This window comes from Chiloscyllium plagiosum, chromosome 11, assembly GCF_004010195.1.
Source record: "Chiloscyllium plagiosum isolate BGI_BamShark_2017 chromosome 11, ASM401019v2, whole genome shotgun sequence".
Classification (NCBI taxonomy): Eukaryota; Metazoa; Chordata; class Chondrichthyes; order Orectolobiformes; family Hemiscylliidae; genus Chiloscyllium; species Chiloscyllium plagiosum.
Window position 1 is genome coordinate 24,622,893 of NC_057720.1, and position 16,545 is coordinate 24,639,437.

Genomic DNA, 16,545 nt, shown 5'->3' on the forward strand with positions numbered 1-16,545 from the left:
TCATTCCTGATGAAAGGGTCTGGCCTGAAACATCGATTTTCCTGATCCACGGATGCTGCTTGACATGCTGTGCTTTTCCAACACCACACTCTCAACCGTGATGTCTCAGTCTATTTATTGTCCTCAAGTTTATGGAGTACTTCTTAAACTCACAAGCACTTACTCAAAGAATGGGGATTACAGGGAGGATGAGCCGACTGACTGCAGCACTATGGTGCAGGGGACCATTCAAGTGGGGGGAGAGAAGAGAAATGTTGTATTTGGAGATAGTATAATTAGAGGCATTGGCACTGCTCTCCATGACCAGGACCGAGGGTCCTGAAGGTTGTGTTACCTGCTTAGTGCTCGGGTTCGGGATATCTCATCTGGGCTGCAGAGGGACTTGGAGTTGAAGGGTAAATATCCAGTGATCGTGGTCCACGAAAGTACCAACAACATAGATAAAACCAGGGCAGAGGCTCTGCTATGGAAGTATGAACAGCTAAGAGCTAAATTAAAAGGCAGAACCAAAAAAGTAATAAACTCTGGGTTACTACATGAGCCACAAACTAATTTGCACAGGGTCAATAAGATTAAACAGGTAAAGATCAAAGACTGGTGTGGAAGAAATGGGTTTGAATTCATGGGACATTGGCACCAGCACTGGGGAAGAAAAAAACCTGTTCTGATGGGATGGTCTTCGTCTGAACAGTGCTGGGACCAGAATCCTAGGGAATTGCATAACTAGGGCTGTAAAGAGGGCTTTAAACTAAATAGGGAAGGGGGCAATGAGGGTTCAGTTCTAGGGGAAATTAAAAAACTTGAATTAAAAGAGAAGGTAAGAGTGCAGAACTCAGGAGAGGTATAAAAATCTCCAGCACAGACTCAAATAGGACAGACTGTTTGGAAAGGGTTAGCAAACAAATTTCAAGCACATTGGATAAACAAATGACAATGAGAAGAGGGTTGGGTAACACAGGACTGAAGGCATTATATCTGAATACACGCAGTACAAGGAATAAGGTAAATGATCTGGTGCAGATCAAAATCGGCAGTTATGATGTGGGTATCACGGAGACATGGCTGCAAGGGGATCAGGATTGGGAGCTGAATATTCAAGGATTTTCATTCTATCGAAAAGATAGGCAGGTAGGCAGAGGGAGTGGGGTTTTCTTATTAGTAAGAAATGAAATTAAATAAATAGTAAGAAACCAAGTAGGTTCAGATGGTGTAGAATCCATGTGGGTAGAATTGAGGAACCGCAAAGGTTAAAAAAAGATAGTTGGAGTCAGGAACTGGGATGCAAATTACACCAGGAGATAGAAAAGATTTGTAGGAAAGACAAAGTAACAGTGATCATGTGGCATTTCAATATGCAGTGGACTGGGATATCAGGTTGGTAGTGGATTGCAAGAAAAGGGATATGTGGAATGTCTTTAAGATGGCTTTTTGGAGCAGTTTGTGGTGGACCCCACTAGGGAACAGGAAATATTGGATTCAGTGTTGTGCAGTGAGGCAGACTTGATAAGAAAGCTTAAGGTGAAGGAACCCTTAGAAGGCAGTGAGCATATTATGATTGAATTTACTCTGCAATTTGAGAGGGAGTAGATAGAATCACAGGTAATAGTATTACAGCTGAATAAAGGCCACTACAGAGACATGAGGGAGAAGCTGGGTAGAATTGATTGAAAGAGGTGCAGGAAAGACAGTGGCAGGAGTTTCTGGGAGTATTTCAGGAGACACAGCAGAGATTCATTCCGAGGAAAAAGAAGCATGGTACAGGGAGGATGAGGCAACCATGGCTGACCAGGGAAGTCAGGGATAGCATAAAGGCAAAAGAAAAAACACGTAATGTGGCGAAGGACAGTGGGAAACCAAAGGATTGGGAAGCTTACAAAGATCAACAGAGGGCAACAAAAAAAAGAAATAAGGAGGGAGAAGATTAAATATGAGGGTAAGCTAGCCAGTAATAAAGGAAGATTGTAAGAATTTCTTTAGATTTGAAAAGGGCAAAAGAGAGGCAAAAGTGGAAATTGGGTCACTGGAAAATGATGCTGAAGAGATAACAGTGGGGAACAATGAAATAGCTGAGGAACTGAATAATTATTTTGCATCAGTCTTCTTGGTGGAAGACACAAGTAATATCCCAAACATTCAAGAGAGTGAGGGGGCAGAGCTGAGTATGGAGGCCATCACCAAGGAGAAGATGCTAGAAAAACTGAATAGTCTGAAGGTGGATAACTCACCTGGACTGGATGGACTACACCCCAGATGTCTAAGGGAGATAGCTGAAGAGATAGTGGAGGCATTAGTGATCTTTCAGGAATTACTAGAATCAGGAAGGATCTCAGTTGACTGGAAAATCGCTAACATGACACCCCCGTTTAAAAAGAGAGTACAGGAAATTGGAAAATTACAGACCGATTAGCCTAACCTCAGTTGTGGGTGAGATGCTGGAATCCATTGAGAAGGATGAGATTTCTGAATACTTGGAAGTATATGCTAAAATAGGGTAAAGTCAGGATGGTTTCATCAAGGGTAGGTCATGCTAGACAAATCTGCTAGAATTCTTTTTGGAAGTAATGAACAGGTTAGACCAAGGAGAGCCAATGATTGTTATTTACCTGGACTTCAAGAAGGCCTTTGATAAGGTGCTACACAGAAGGCTAATGAGTAAGATATGGGCCCATGGTGTCAGGAGCAAGGTGCTAGCATGGATAGAAGCTTGGATGTCTGGCAGAAAGCAGAGAGGGGGGATAAAAGGGTCTTTTTCAGGATGACAAGTGGTGTTCTGCAAGGCTCAGTGTTGGGACCACAATATTTCACTTTATACATTAACAATCGAAATGAAGGAACTGAGCGCATTCTGGCAAAGTTTACAGATGATACAAAGATAAGTAGAGGGACAGATAGCACTGAGGAAGTGGGGAGGCTGAAGAAGGATTTGGACAGGTTAGGAGAGTGGGCAAAGAAATGGCAGATGGAATACAATGTGGGAAAGTATGAGGTCATGCACTTTGGTAGGAAGAATAGAGGCATGGGCTATTTTCAAACTGGGGAGAAAATTCAGAAGTCTGAAGTGCAAAGAGAGTTCTAGTTCAGGATTCTCTCAAGGTAAACTTGCAAGTTGAGTCAGTAGTTAGGAAGGCAAATGCAATGATGGCATTTATTTTGAGAGGATTTAAATATAAAAGCAGGGATGTACTTCTGAGCCTCTATAAGGCTCTGGGCAGACCACGTTCAGAGTATTGTATGCAGGTTTGAACCCCGTATCTCAGGAAAGATGTATTAGCCCTGCAGTGTGTTCAGAGGAAGTTCACGAAAATGATGCCAGGAAGAAAAGCTTAAGGTATGAGGAACGTTTGAAAACTCTAGATCTATATTCAATGGAGTTTAGAAGGATGAAAGGGTATCTAATTGAAGCTTACAGAATACTAAATGGCGTGGACAGAGTGGATGCTTCCATTGTTAGGAGAGACCAGGACCTGAGGGCACAGCCTTGGAGCAAAGGGAAGACCTTTTAGAACAGATATAAGGAGAGACTTCTTCAGCCGGAGAGTGGTGAAACTGTGGAAATGATTGTCACAGAAGGCAGTCAAGGCCAGGTCATTGAGTATATTTAGGATTGAGATAGATAGGTTCTTGAGTATCAAGAGGATCAAGGGTTATAGCGAGAAAGCAGGAGAATGGGGTTGAAAAACCTATCAGCCATGATTGAATGGCGGAGCAGACCCAATGGGCTGAATGGCCTAATTTCTGTACCTATGTCTTATGATCTTAGAGTCATCGTCATAGAGATGTAAGGGTTGATCTTACTGGTTGATCCCTATTATTAATTAGTGAATGATTTGCTTTGCTGTGTAATAGGTTAGACTGTCAGTTCTGGTCTATGAAATATGTGTAACTGAGGGTCTGATCTTATAGAGATCCCAGCTGATGTTTATTCTGATATTGACAGCCATGTGTGATAGACAACATCAAAACTGAAAGCATGTTTTGCACTATGTTTAGGATATTCAATGAATATTTGTAACAAAAGGCACCACACAATAAACCCATGTGGATGGACAGGCTGTATGTGTTACAGGTGTCTGATATTTCTTTATTGAAGTAGGCTGTAACAGGGATAACTGACTGCGCCTATTAGTTTCTCAATAGGCAGGTTCAGCTGAAATTACCTTCTCTGTTCTATGCTAGAGATACCCACAATGACAAGGATTAGACAGACAGTCCAGTGTTTTCGCAGATCCCCAGCCCTTCTCTGAAATTGACCTTAACTTGATAATCAATTAATTACTTACCAAAGCGGAGCATCAACCATTTCTGTAGTGGGTACAGATTGCAGTCACAGACCCAAGAATTTCCTTGTAGTCGAACTTCACGTATTCTTTCAAATTTCTCCAACAACTGGATGGTGACTGTGGTCAGCTTGTTATTGGCCAGGTTCAACATTGACAATTCCTGCCCATCACTGAGGAACTGAGTTGCCAAATCCTTTATTCTGTTATTGTTCAGCATCAGGATCTTTAAACTTAAAAGACCTTTGAAAGCCTTGGGGTGGAGCAAACCAATCTTGCAGTGACTCAGATCCATTACCTTCAGCTTCTTCAGATTGATAAAGGTCTCAGGGGTCAAAGTTGGCATGTGATTATTTGAAAGATTGAGGAAGACCAGATTTCTGAATGCCTGCAGTCTCCTATTGTTTTCTCGATCCGTTGCATCCACTGAGTTGTCCGATAAATCCAAACTAGTTAAATTGGCGGGAAGATCTTCTGGCACCTTTGTAAGATTCCTCCCAGTGCAGATTGCTGAGGCCTGAGAAACATATAAAAATCCCATTTTATATTACAGTATTTCCACAAATGAAATTCAAATTTTCAAGTACAGGTCATTCTGCTACAAATTGCATTTTGTTAAAACACGAATTCGCTATAATGTGATTGATGAACTGGAGACACTGTTCCTAAAGTAGGTAAAAACAATGACTGCAGATGCTGGAAACCAGATTCTGGATTCCTGATGAAGGGCTTTTGCCCAAAACGTCGATTTCGAAGCTGCTTGGATGTTGCCTGAACTGCTGTGCTCTTCCAGCACCACTAATCCAGAAATTGTTCCTAAAGTGTGAACTTTTAAAACATGTATTGGCTGTACATCACCAACACCTTAAGCATTATTTTGAAAGCACGATTTTTCTATATAATGTGGGGTTGCACGAGAATGCAGCCATCGCATTATAGAAAAACTACCCGTATGGCAGAATTGAGAACAGAGTCATTTAGAAAGACCAGAAATAAACCATCTGGCACCCTAAAAATGTTAGATAATGTTTCAACTTATTTCAGAGAATTATACAATCATGTGATTGGAAACCACTTCATGTAACAATTTACCATCTACTCGTTAAATCAACAGTACTCAAGTTATGTTCTGTTCATTGCTTTCATCATGTTTTATAAATTAACTTTACAGTGCCTCTGAAAATCCTTGCCCTTGCTCCACCTGTGCTTGAACGCACAACACATATTTGGGATCAATGCAGGGTTAACCCAAATACAATACAGTGGTTGCTTTTGCCAGTGTGGGTGTCTTTTGGATCCCTGCCTAATGAGGAGACAGTTGTGAAACTGATGGCCACTTGCCAGTAGGCACAAATCAAAAGTAATAGACCCTCTTTGTGCCAATTAGAAAATGGCAGTGGATCAATTAACTTGATCTTCTTAATGTTGACTTTAAAACCTGAGTTGCCTTGACTTCCATTCTTGCCCACTCTCCTCTGAATCCCTTCACTAATGTCCACATTTCCAAGCTAACATCTCCCTACATTCACTTCCTCTTACCCACACTAACAGCGACAACATCCAATTCTCTAACATCATGACTTTTAATCACAGACAAATTTATGTCTAACCACTACATTGTATTTATCTGCAATTGCATTTCCTTATTCTATGTCCTTACATTCATTGTATTTCATATAGGTCATCATCACTCCCTTCCCAAAAGAACCACCCTCTGTACCGATTTTAAAAATTGCTGTCTCAACTCTAATCTTGCTTTCCTCCCTAAAGTACTTGAACCAGTTTCTGTCTTCTAAATTTGTGCCCAACTTCCTCTTGAGTTCAAATTGGATTTCTGCCTCTGCTAGACACATCAATCTTAGATGAACTGTCATTCCCTCTAAGGGAATTAAAGATATTGATTATTGGTGCCTAAAAGAAACTATGCACTTTTGCTATGAACTCCATTCCCTCTCCAGTTATTGTCTCAGGCCAGCTCAGGTGGATTGCTTCACTAACTGAGCTTTTGATCCAAGTCCCCTCCGTTAGTCAGATGGAGTATATATAGAACATACAGAACATAGAAAAGTACAGCCCAGAACAGGCCCTTTGGCCTACGATATTGTGCCGAGGGTTAATCCTAATGTAAAATAAAATAACAATCTATGCACCCCTCAACTCACTGCTATCCATGTGCATGTCCAGCAGTCGCTTAAATGTCCCTAATGACTCTGCCTCTACCACCACCACTGGCAACGCATTCCATGCATTCACAACTCTCTGCGTAAAGAACCTACGTCTGATGTCTCCTCTATACCTTTCTCCCAATACCTTAAAACTATGACCCCTCGTACCAGTCAATCCTGCCCTGGGGAAAAGTCTCTGGCTATTGACTCTATCTATTCCTCCCATTATCTTGTATACCTCAATCAGGTCACCTCTCTTCCTCCTTCTCTCCAGAGAGAAAAGTCCAAGCTTATTCAACTTATCCTCATAAGGCAAGTCCTCGAGTCCAGGTATAAGGAGAAATCAAGCTGGCTGGTGCAGAAAAAAAGGTCACTTACTTCCACCTCTATCTCACCTGCCTCTACCTATACATGAATTTCATATACTGCTGAAATGCCCACCGACTTCACCTTTTTGCATGAGTCACTAGTTCAAGGAATCTTAATGCAGTCCCAGCAGTGGTCACTGCTCCTAGAGATGCTGCAAGGACCAGATGTGGGTCTTCTTGTTCAGCTCAGGGTAGAATCCTCCCTCCACCGCCAGCCTCTTTCAAGCCTATTAATTTGTGAGAAGATTTGTAGCTCGGGTGCTCATTGTTGTGGTTCTGTTCGCCGATCTGGGAATTTATGCTGCAGACGTTTCGTCCCCTGTCTAGGTGACATCCTCAATGCTTGGGAGCCTCCTGTGAAGCGCTTCTGTGATGTTTCCTCTGGCATTTATAGTGGTTTGTCTCTGCCGCTTCCGGTTGTCAGTTCCAGCTGTCCGTATATTGGGTCCAGGTCGATGTGCTTATTGGTTGAATCTGTGGATGAGTGCCATGCCTCTAGGAATCCCCTGGCTGTTCTCTGTTTGGCTTGTCCTATAATAGTAGTGTTGTCTCAGTTGAACTCATGTTGCTTGTCATCTGCATGTGTGGCTACTAAGGATAGCTGGTTGTGTCATTTCGTGGCTAGTCACCAACTAGCCATGAAACGACACGACCAGCTTTCTGCTACTGCACCAATCTTTGTGTCATCTGCAAACTTGCTGATCATACTAACAGTGCCGTCTTCCAGATCATTAATGTATATTACAAATAACAGTGGCCTCAACACTGACCCCTATGGAAAACCACTGGTCACCTTTCTCTATTTTGAGAAACACCCTTCAACTACTATTCTCAGTTTCCTGTTGCTCGACCAGTTCTTTATCAACCTAGCTAGAATACCCTGCATACCATGTGACTTCACTTTCTCCATTAGTCTACCATGGGAACCTTATCAAACGCCTTGCTAAAGTCCATGTTTATGACATCAACAGCCCTTCCTTCATCTATCAACTTGGTCACTTCCTCGAAGAACTCTATTTTTAGTAAGGCACGATCTCCCCTGCACAAAACCATGTTGCCTATCACTGATAAGCCCATTCTTTTCGTAAATATAAATAGATCCTATCCCTCAGTACTTTCTCCAGCAACTTTCCCACTACTGATGTCAGGCTCACTGGCCTATAGTTACCCAGAATATCCCTACTACCCTTCTTGTAAGGGGGAAAACATGAGCAACCCTCCAGTCCTCCGGCACCTCACCTGTATTTAAGGATGCCAGAAAGATATCTGTCAGGGCCCCAGAGATCATGGTTCACATGGGCACCAACAATATATGGAGGGGAATAAGTCCCTGAAAGTAGAATTTAGGAAACTCGGCAAGAGACTTGAAAGCAGGTCCTCGAAGGCAGTAATCTCAGGACTGCATGCAGTCCAATATCCTAATGAGTATAAACACAGAGAAATTGAGCAAATGAACATGTAGACATTGGAACTAGTTCTGTAGCAGGTGGAACCAGTACAAGGAGGAGAGGTTAGATCTTAGCAGGAACAAAGAGACCTTGGAGTGCAGTCCTTTGAAAGAGGAGTAATACGTTGATAAGATAGTGAAGAAGGCATTTGGGTTGCTTTCCTTTATTGGTCAGAGCATTGAGTATAGGAGTTGAGAGGTCATGTTGCAGCTGCACAGGACATTAGTTAGGCCACTTTTGGAATATTGCGTGCAATTCTGGTCTTGCTCCTATTGGAAGGATATCGTGAAACTTAAAAGAGTTCAGAAAAGATTTACAAAGATGTTGCCACGGTTGGAGGATTATAAGATGTGGTTGTTTTCTCTGGAGGGATATGGGCCAAGTGCTGGCAAATGGGACTAGATTAGGTTAGGATATCTAGTCAGCATGGACGGGTTGGACTGAAGGGTCTCTTTCTGTGCTGTACATACCTATGACTCTATGACTCCAATACTAGGACCAATATCCTGATGAGGATATTCTGAAGAAGGGCCACTGGAAATGTTAGCTCTGCTTTCTCTATACAGATGAAACAGAAAGCAGCCTTGGTAGAAGTGGTTTATAGGCAACCAGACAGTAGTGTACTGTAAGGCATGTTATAAATCAGGAAATTAGAGTAGCAAAGAGCAAGTGGAGTGCAACAATCATGGCTGACTTCAATCTACATATATGCTGAGTGAATCTAATGAACACTAATGCATTGGAGGAAAAACTCCTGGAATAAGTTGGAAATAGTTTTCTCGAACAATAGTTGGAAGAATCACCTGGGACACAGCTACTTAAGATCTAGTATTACGCAACTTTTGTATTAATTCATGGGATGTGGGCATCGCTGGCTTGGCCAGCGTTCATGCCCATGCCTAATTACCTAGAGGGCATTGCTGTTGGTCCCATTTTAAGTCAGATCCAGTAAGGATAACAGATTTCTTTTCTTAATGGGCATTAGTGGACCAGATGGGTTTTTACAAACATAGGACTAGCTTCTTTAAAAATTGAACTAATCTGCCAAGGTGCGATTTGAACCCAGAGAACATTAGTCTATACTTCTGGCTACGAGTCCAGTGACGTTACCATTACATTATCACATCTCCACGGAAAGGTCTGATTAAAACAAATTTAGACAATAATCTGTAAGGAATGGTGACCACAGTGTGGTAGAATTTTCCTTGAAAAAATATAGTTCAATCTGAAACCAGTGTTTTAAATTAAAGCAGAGAAAATTATAATGGTATGTGATGGAAGCATGTCATAGTGGATTAAAAACATTAATCTAATAGGCTTCAAGATAGTTATACAATGGCTAGCAATTAAAGAAGTCTTGTTTTGGTTTTCAAAAAAGCATACATTCATAAAATCATACAGTCATAGAGATGTACACCATGGAAACAGACCCTTTGGTCCAACCTGTCTATGCCGACCAGGTATCGCAACCCAATCTATTCCCACTTGCCAGCACCCAGCCGATATCCCTCCAAACCCTTCCCATTCACATACCCACCCAGATGCCTTTTAAATGTTGCAATTGTACCGGCCTCCACTGCTTCCTCTGGCAGCTCATTCCACACACTCACCACCCTCTGCATGTAAAAGTTGTTCCTTAGATGTCTTTTATATCTTTCCCCTCTCATCTTAAACCTATGCCCTCTAGATCTGGACTCCTCCACCACAGGGAAAAGGATAGTGAAGAAAGCGTTTGGTATGCTTTCCTTTATTAGTCAGCATATTGAGTTCTGGAGTTGGGAGGTCATCTTGCCATTGGTTAGGCCACTTTTGGAATATTGCGTGCAATTCTGGTCTCCGTCCTATCGGAAGGATGTTGTGAAACTTAAAAGGGTTCAGAAAAGATTTACAAGGATGTTGCCAGGGTTGGAGGATTTGAGCTATAGGGAGAGGCTGAATGGGCTGGGGTTGTTTTCCCTGGAGCGTCGGAGGCTGAGGGGTGACCTTATAGAGGTCTATAAAATCATGAGAGGCATGGATAGGATAGATAGACAAAGTCTTTTCCCTGGGATCGGGGAGTCCAGAACTAGAGGGCTATATGAATATGATGGGTTTAGAGGGATATGTGCCGGGTGCTAGCAGGTGGGACTAGATTGGGTTGGGATATCTGGTCGGCATGGTCGGATTGAACCGAAGGGTCTGTTTCCGTGCTGTACAATTCTGTGACTTGATGACTCTAACAGCCTTACGATAAGAAGGAGACCAGAATTGCATACAATATTCCAAAAGTGATCAAACCAAAGTTTCGTACAGCCGCAACATGACCTCCCAACTCCAGTACTCAGTACTCTGACCAATAAAGGAAAGCATACCACTATCTTATCTACCTGTGACTCCACTTTCAAGGAGCTATGAACCTGCATTCCAAGGTCTCTTTGTTCAGCAACACTCCCTAGGACCTTACCATTAAGTGTATAAGTCCTGCTAAGATTTGCTTTCCCAAAATGCAGCACCTCACATTTATTTGAATTAAACTCCATCTGCCACTTCTCAGCCCATTGGCCCATCTGATCAAGATTCCGTTGTAATCTGAGGTAACCTTCTTCGCTCTTCACTACACCTCCAATTTTGGTGTCATCTGCAAAGTTACTAACTGTACCTCCTATCTTCACATCTAAATCATCTATATAAATGACAAAAGGTAGTGGACCCAGAACCGATCCTTGTGGCACTCCACTGGTCACAGGCCTCCAATCTGAAAAACAACTCTCCACCACCATCCTCTGTCTTCTACCTTTGAGCCAGCTCTGTGTCTAAATGGCTAGTTCTCCCTGTATTTCATGAGATCTAACCTTGCTAATCAGACTCCCATGGGAAACCTTGTTGAACGTCTTACTGAAGTCCATACAGATTACGTTCTGCCCTCATCAATCCTCTTTGTTACTTCTTCAAAAACCTCAATCAAATTTGTGAGACATGATTTCCCATGCACAAAGCCATGTTGACTATTCCTAATCAGTCCTTGCCTTTCCAAATACATGTAAATCCTGTGCCTCAGGATTCCCTCCAACAACTTGCTCACCACCGACGTCAAGCTCATTGGTCTATAGTTTCCTGGATTGTCCTTACCACCTTTCTTAAATAGTGGCACCACGTTAGCCAATCTCCAGTCTTCCAGCAACTCACCTGTGACAATCGATGATACAAATATCTCAGCAAGGGTCCTGGGGATTTATCCACCTTTATGCGTTTCAAGACATCCAGCACTCCCTCCTCTGTAATATGGACATTTTTCAAGATGTCACCATCTATTTCCCTACATTCTGAATCTTCCATGTCCTTTTCCACAGTCAGTACTGATGCAAAATACTTGTTTCGTGTCTCCTGCTGCTCCACACAAAGGCTACCTTGCTGATATTTGAGGGGCCCTATTCTCTCCCTCTCTAACGTATTTGTAAAAACCCCTTGAATTGTCCTTAACTATATTTGTCAAAGCTATCTCAAGTCCCCTTTTGCCTTCCTAATTTCCTTCAAAGGACTCACTCGATCTATCCTGTATATATCTGACATATGCTTCCTTCTTTTTCTTAACCAAACCCTCAATTTCATTAGTTATCCAGCATTCCCTACACCTACCAGCCTTTCCTTTTACCCTAACAGGAATATACTGTCTCTGGACTCTCATTATCTCATTTCTGAAGGCTTCCCATTTTCCAGCCGTCCCTTTACCTGCAAACATCTGGCCCAAATCAGCTTTTCATAGCTCTTGCCTAATACCATCAAAATTAGCCTTTGTTCAATTTAGAATTTCAACTTTTAGATCTGGTCTATCCTTTGCCATCACAATTTTAAAACTAATAGAATTATGGTCACTGGCCCCAAAGTGATCCCCCACTGACACCTCAGTCACCTGACCTGCATTATTTCCCAAGAGTAGGTCAAGTTTTGCACCTTCTCTAGTAGGTATATTCACATATTGAATCAGAAAATTTTATTGTACACACTTAACAAATCCTTGAAGACAAAAATATAGAACAGAAAAAGTGACACAGCCATGGCTAACAAGTGAAGTTAAGATAGTATTAGCTAATTTGCCAAAATCTTTGTAAGTCTGAGGATTGGGAGAATGTTTGAATTCAACAAAGGAGAATCAAGTAATTCATAAGAAAAGAGAATAGTATATGAATATATAAGAGCAAAAAACATGAATTGGATGGTAAATGCTTCTAGATCTATAAAAAAAGGGAAAGATTAACAAAAGCTAATGTGAGTCCAATGCATAGAAGGACAAGATAATTTATATTTGGAAATAAAGAAATGACAGAGGAAGACATAAGAATTCTCCCAAACATAATGAAGATCCAAGGGTTTAATGAGAGTGTGGAACTGAAAGAAATTAGTATTAATGAATAAAATGTATTGGAGAAATTAATGGGACTAAAATTTGACAAATCTCTGGGATATGATGACCTCTACCCTGGAGTGCTGAAAGAGATTGCTCCAGAGATATTGGTTGCATTGGGGTAAATTTTTCAGATTTCTACTAACTCTGCAACAATCCTGAAGATTGGAAAGTTGCAAATGTAACCCCATTGTTTCATAAAGGAGAAAGAGAGAAACTAGAGAACTGTAGACATCAGCCTGATATCAGTACATACTACAATCTAATATAAAGGATATGGTTACTGGATATTTAGGAAACAATTTTCTGTTTGAACAGAATCAAAATCGATTTATGATGGGGAAATCATGTGTGACAAATCTTGTGACAAAGATTTTTGACAATATTAATAGCAGAGTTGATAAGAGGAATCGGTGGTTGGAGTGTATTTGAAGTTTCAGAAACCTTTTGATAAAGTCCCACCAAGGAGGTTAGTAAACAAAATTAAAGCGCATGGGATTTGGAGTAATATACTAGCTTGTATTGAGGACTGGTTAACAGACAGTAAGTCGAGCAAGAGTAAATGGGTTGTTCTCAGGTTGTCAGGCTGTGACTACTTGCATACCATAATGATCAGTGGATTCCATCAGTTCACAATCAATATCAATCAGCTGAATCTTACATTTTAGCTAAATTGCTTCAAGATTGAAGGAGGTCATTCAGTCCATCAAGACTTCTCGACAAGTTGTTAAGTAAATTTCTAATTACTAATGACATCAAAGGATATGGGAATTATGTGGGTATATGATATTGAGGTATAAGATTAACTATGATCTCAAATGACAGAGGAGGCTAAAGGCACAGAATGGTCTATTCTTGCTCCTATGCTCTGAACTCATGGACAATGTCAAAAAGGATTTGAGAGTAGGACATTCTGTCTTCACTGCTGCTGAATGGTGTAAGTGCAAGGAAGGAAGGCAGTACAGTAAAAGGAGAAGAAATAATACAAAGATTAAAATGAAAATGATTTACTTCACTATTATGTATAAAACATAATTCATAAATACCGTACTGTCTAGATGAGTAACTACAATTCTGACAATGTGTTTCTGACCATTATTGTGTTTCTGATCATAATTGTTTTTCTGACCATAATTGTGCTAGTCATGTGGTGTCAGAAGAGCCCATATGGAAAATATATATTATATATTAATTGTACCAAAAATATTCTTCATTATTTGGTGTAAACTATTTAAATATTTAACAAGGCAAAGACTTCCAATCTCACTTACCTGATTGAGGATTTCACAAGGACTTGTTGCTTGTATAACAGCCACCAAACATCCCACTGAGAATAGCACCAGACCAACATACTTCTGCCCAATTATTGACATCGTCCGTCACAGAGTCTTTTCTATAAATTAATGTGTTTACAAATTGTTTTAATCCAAGTACCCATAGTAATCAATAAGAAGTCTGACTGTTTAAAAGCAGTGCATTTATTTTGTTATGATCAAATATTCCAAGATTTAAAAATAATAAGTTCATAAATAATTTTAGAATCCAATTGGTGTCATATGATTGTTAGAAGGCTAATGTCAGTATTAATGTAGTTACGAGCACATCAGGATCATGTCACTAATACTTTTCTTTTGTGTGTTACAGCTGTTAGAATAATCTGCATATCAGAAGTGCAGATATCTATTCGTACAACAACAATTGACAGTTATAGAATCAATCTGGAATAAAGTAGTGAGTTTAGAAATAAATTAATTCACGGAATGTGGACATTGCTGGCTCGCCAGCATTTATTGTCTATCCCTAACTGCCCCTGAGAAAATGGTCATGAACTACTATACTACTATATCTTGAACTACTATAGTCCAACAGTGTAGGTCTTCCCACTATGCTAATATGGAGGGAGTTCCAGTATTTTGACTTAGCAATGGTGAAAGAACAGCAAAATATTTCTATAACAGGGTGGTGTGCGGCTTGGAGTAAAACTTGTCGGGGTAGTGTTTCCCATGTATCTGCTGTTCTTGTAATTGGTAGTGGTTATAGCTTTGGAAGGTGCTGTCTAGGGATCTTTGGTGAGTTATTGCAGTACATCTTGTACATGGCACACAATACTGCTGCTAATGTGCATTAGTGGTGGAGGGGATTAATGTTAACGGATGCGGTGCTAATGAAGTGGGTAGCTTTGTCCTGGATGACGACAAGATTCATGACTATTGTTGGAGATCTACTTATCCTGGCAAGTGAAGAGTATTCCATCACACTCCTGACTTGTGCCTGGTAGATGTTGGACAGAGTTTGGGGAGTTAATCACTACAGGATTCCTATTTGCTGGCCTGCTCTTGTAGCCAAAGTACTTATTGTGAGGGACTAAGTGATAGCAACAGCATTGAATATCAAGAGGCAGTGTCTATATTCTTTTTTGTGGGAGATAGTCATTGCCTGGCATTTGTGTGGCATGAATGCTACTCGCCACATTACAGCCCAAGATTGGCCAGGTCTTGCTGCATTTGGACATGGATGCTTGAGTATCTCAGGAGTCATGAATAGTGCAATCATCAGCCAATATCCCCACTTCTGATCTAATAATGGATGAAAGGTCATTAATGAAGCAGCTGGAGATGGTTGCACTTGAGGAACTCCTGCAGTCTTAAGCTGGAGCTGAAATGACTGACATTGAACACTCACAATCAGCTTCCTTCTGCTGAGTATGACTCTTACCAGTACAGAGTTTATTCCCCTGGTTCCCATTGACTCTAGTACTGATGGGAATCCTTGATGCCACGCTCAGTCCAAGCCAACATTAATATCAAAGGCAGCCACCCTCCCCTCCTCTGGAATTAGTTCTTTTATAATAATAAAAATTATAATGTAACCTGAGTAACAACAATCTTCTTGTCTGACTAATAAAGTTTTGAAATAACATGAAGATTGAAATAAAGCAACAGAAATTAATTGTTCAATCTGACCATTACCAATAATACCACGTCAATGACATATCATTCCATAGCTCACTTAGTGACCCATCAGCCACTGAATCATAAGGATTTGCGTTTACGTCCTACTCCAGGGCATGAGCACAAAGATCAGGGTTGATTCTCCAGTGAATGCTGAACGTTCTCTCGAGGGAGCATTGACCTGTGGGAGGTACCATCTTTTAGCCAAAATTTTAATTAAGAACCCAGCTGCCTGGTCAGTGGATGCAATAGACCCCAGATCCCAATTTCAAAGAAAATCAGGAGAGCTATCCCTGGTGTAAAATAAAAACAGAAAAGGCTGGAAAAACTTAGCAGTATCAGTGTAGAGAGAAAAGGAATTAAAATTTTGATTCCAGTATGTTAATCTTCCTTTAAATGGTTACCTTTGGTCTCCTGGCCAATATTTACCCCACAAAACATTACAAAAAACAGATTAGCTTGTCATGTCACATTGTTATCTGTGAGAATTTGCTGAGAATGGTTGCTGCATTTTCTACATTACAACAAAACAATTTAACAAGTAGTTCCTTGTGTATAAAGTGCTTTATAAATGCAAGCCCTTCTTTGATCTAATATTAGATAACATGTATTGGCTAGCATGAGAGAATGGGCTTCTAAAGAACAGCACTTCCTTTCCTGTCTTTTTGAGTTTTTGGTAGTGGTCACAAGGTAGTAGATTCATTGTTTATACATAGTCCTGATGTGGAAAGCAGCCAACAAACTCTTAAATATTATTCCAGTGCACTGCAGGTTAGATCTTGAAGTTGCCAGAGCCAGAACCTTCCATGTTCCAACCGTAAATAAATTGAGACATTTTTTCTCATGGCGGGGGAAGGGGAGGAAGACTGTAACTATTGTTCTGCAAAACAATGTGGAATATAAATTTGGCATTTTCCCCTTCTTTGTTGTTGAGGATATTATTATTAAACATTAC

At 40.7% G+C, this 16,545-nt stretch overlaps 1 protein-coding gene across 1 annotated transcript in view; it reads right to left on the reverse strand.

Annotated features, from left to right (window-relative positions):
- Nucleotides 1-16,545, reverse strand: part of c11h1orf210 (chromosome 11 C1orf210 homolog) — a 49,465-nt gene that overhangs the window by 21,814 nt on the left and 11,106 nt on the right. The window contains exons 2-3 of the mRNA XM_043698904.1: nucleotides 13,911-14,032; nucleotides 4,281-4,794 (exon numbers count right to left, since the gene is read on the reverse strand). Of these exons, the coding sequence (XP_043554839.1) occupies nucleotides 4,281-4,794; nucleotides 13,911-14,012 (616 nt within the window). The 5' untranslated portion in view covers nucleotides 14,013-14,032. The remainder of the gene's footprint in view (nucleotides 1-4,280; nucleotides 4,795-13,910; nucleotides 14,033-16,545) is intronic.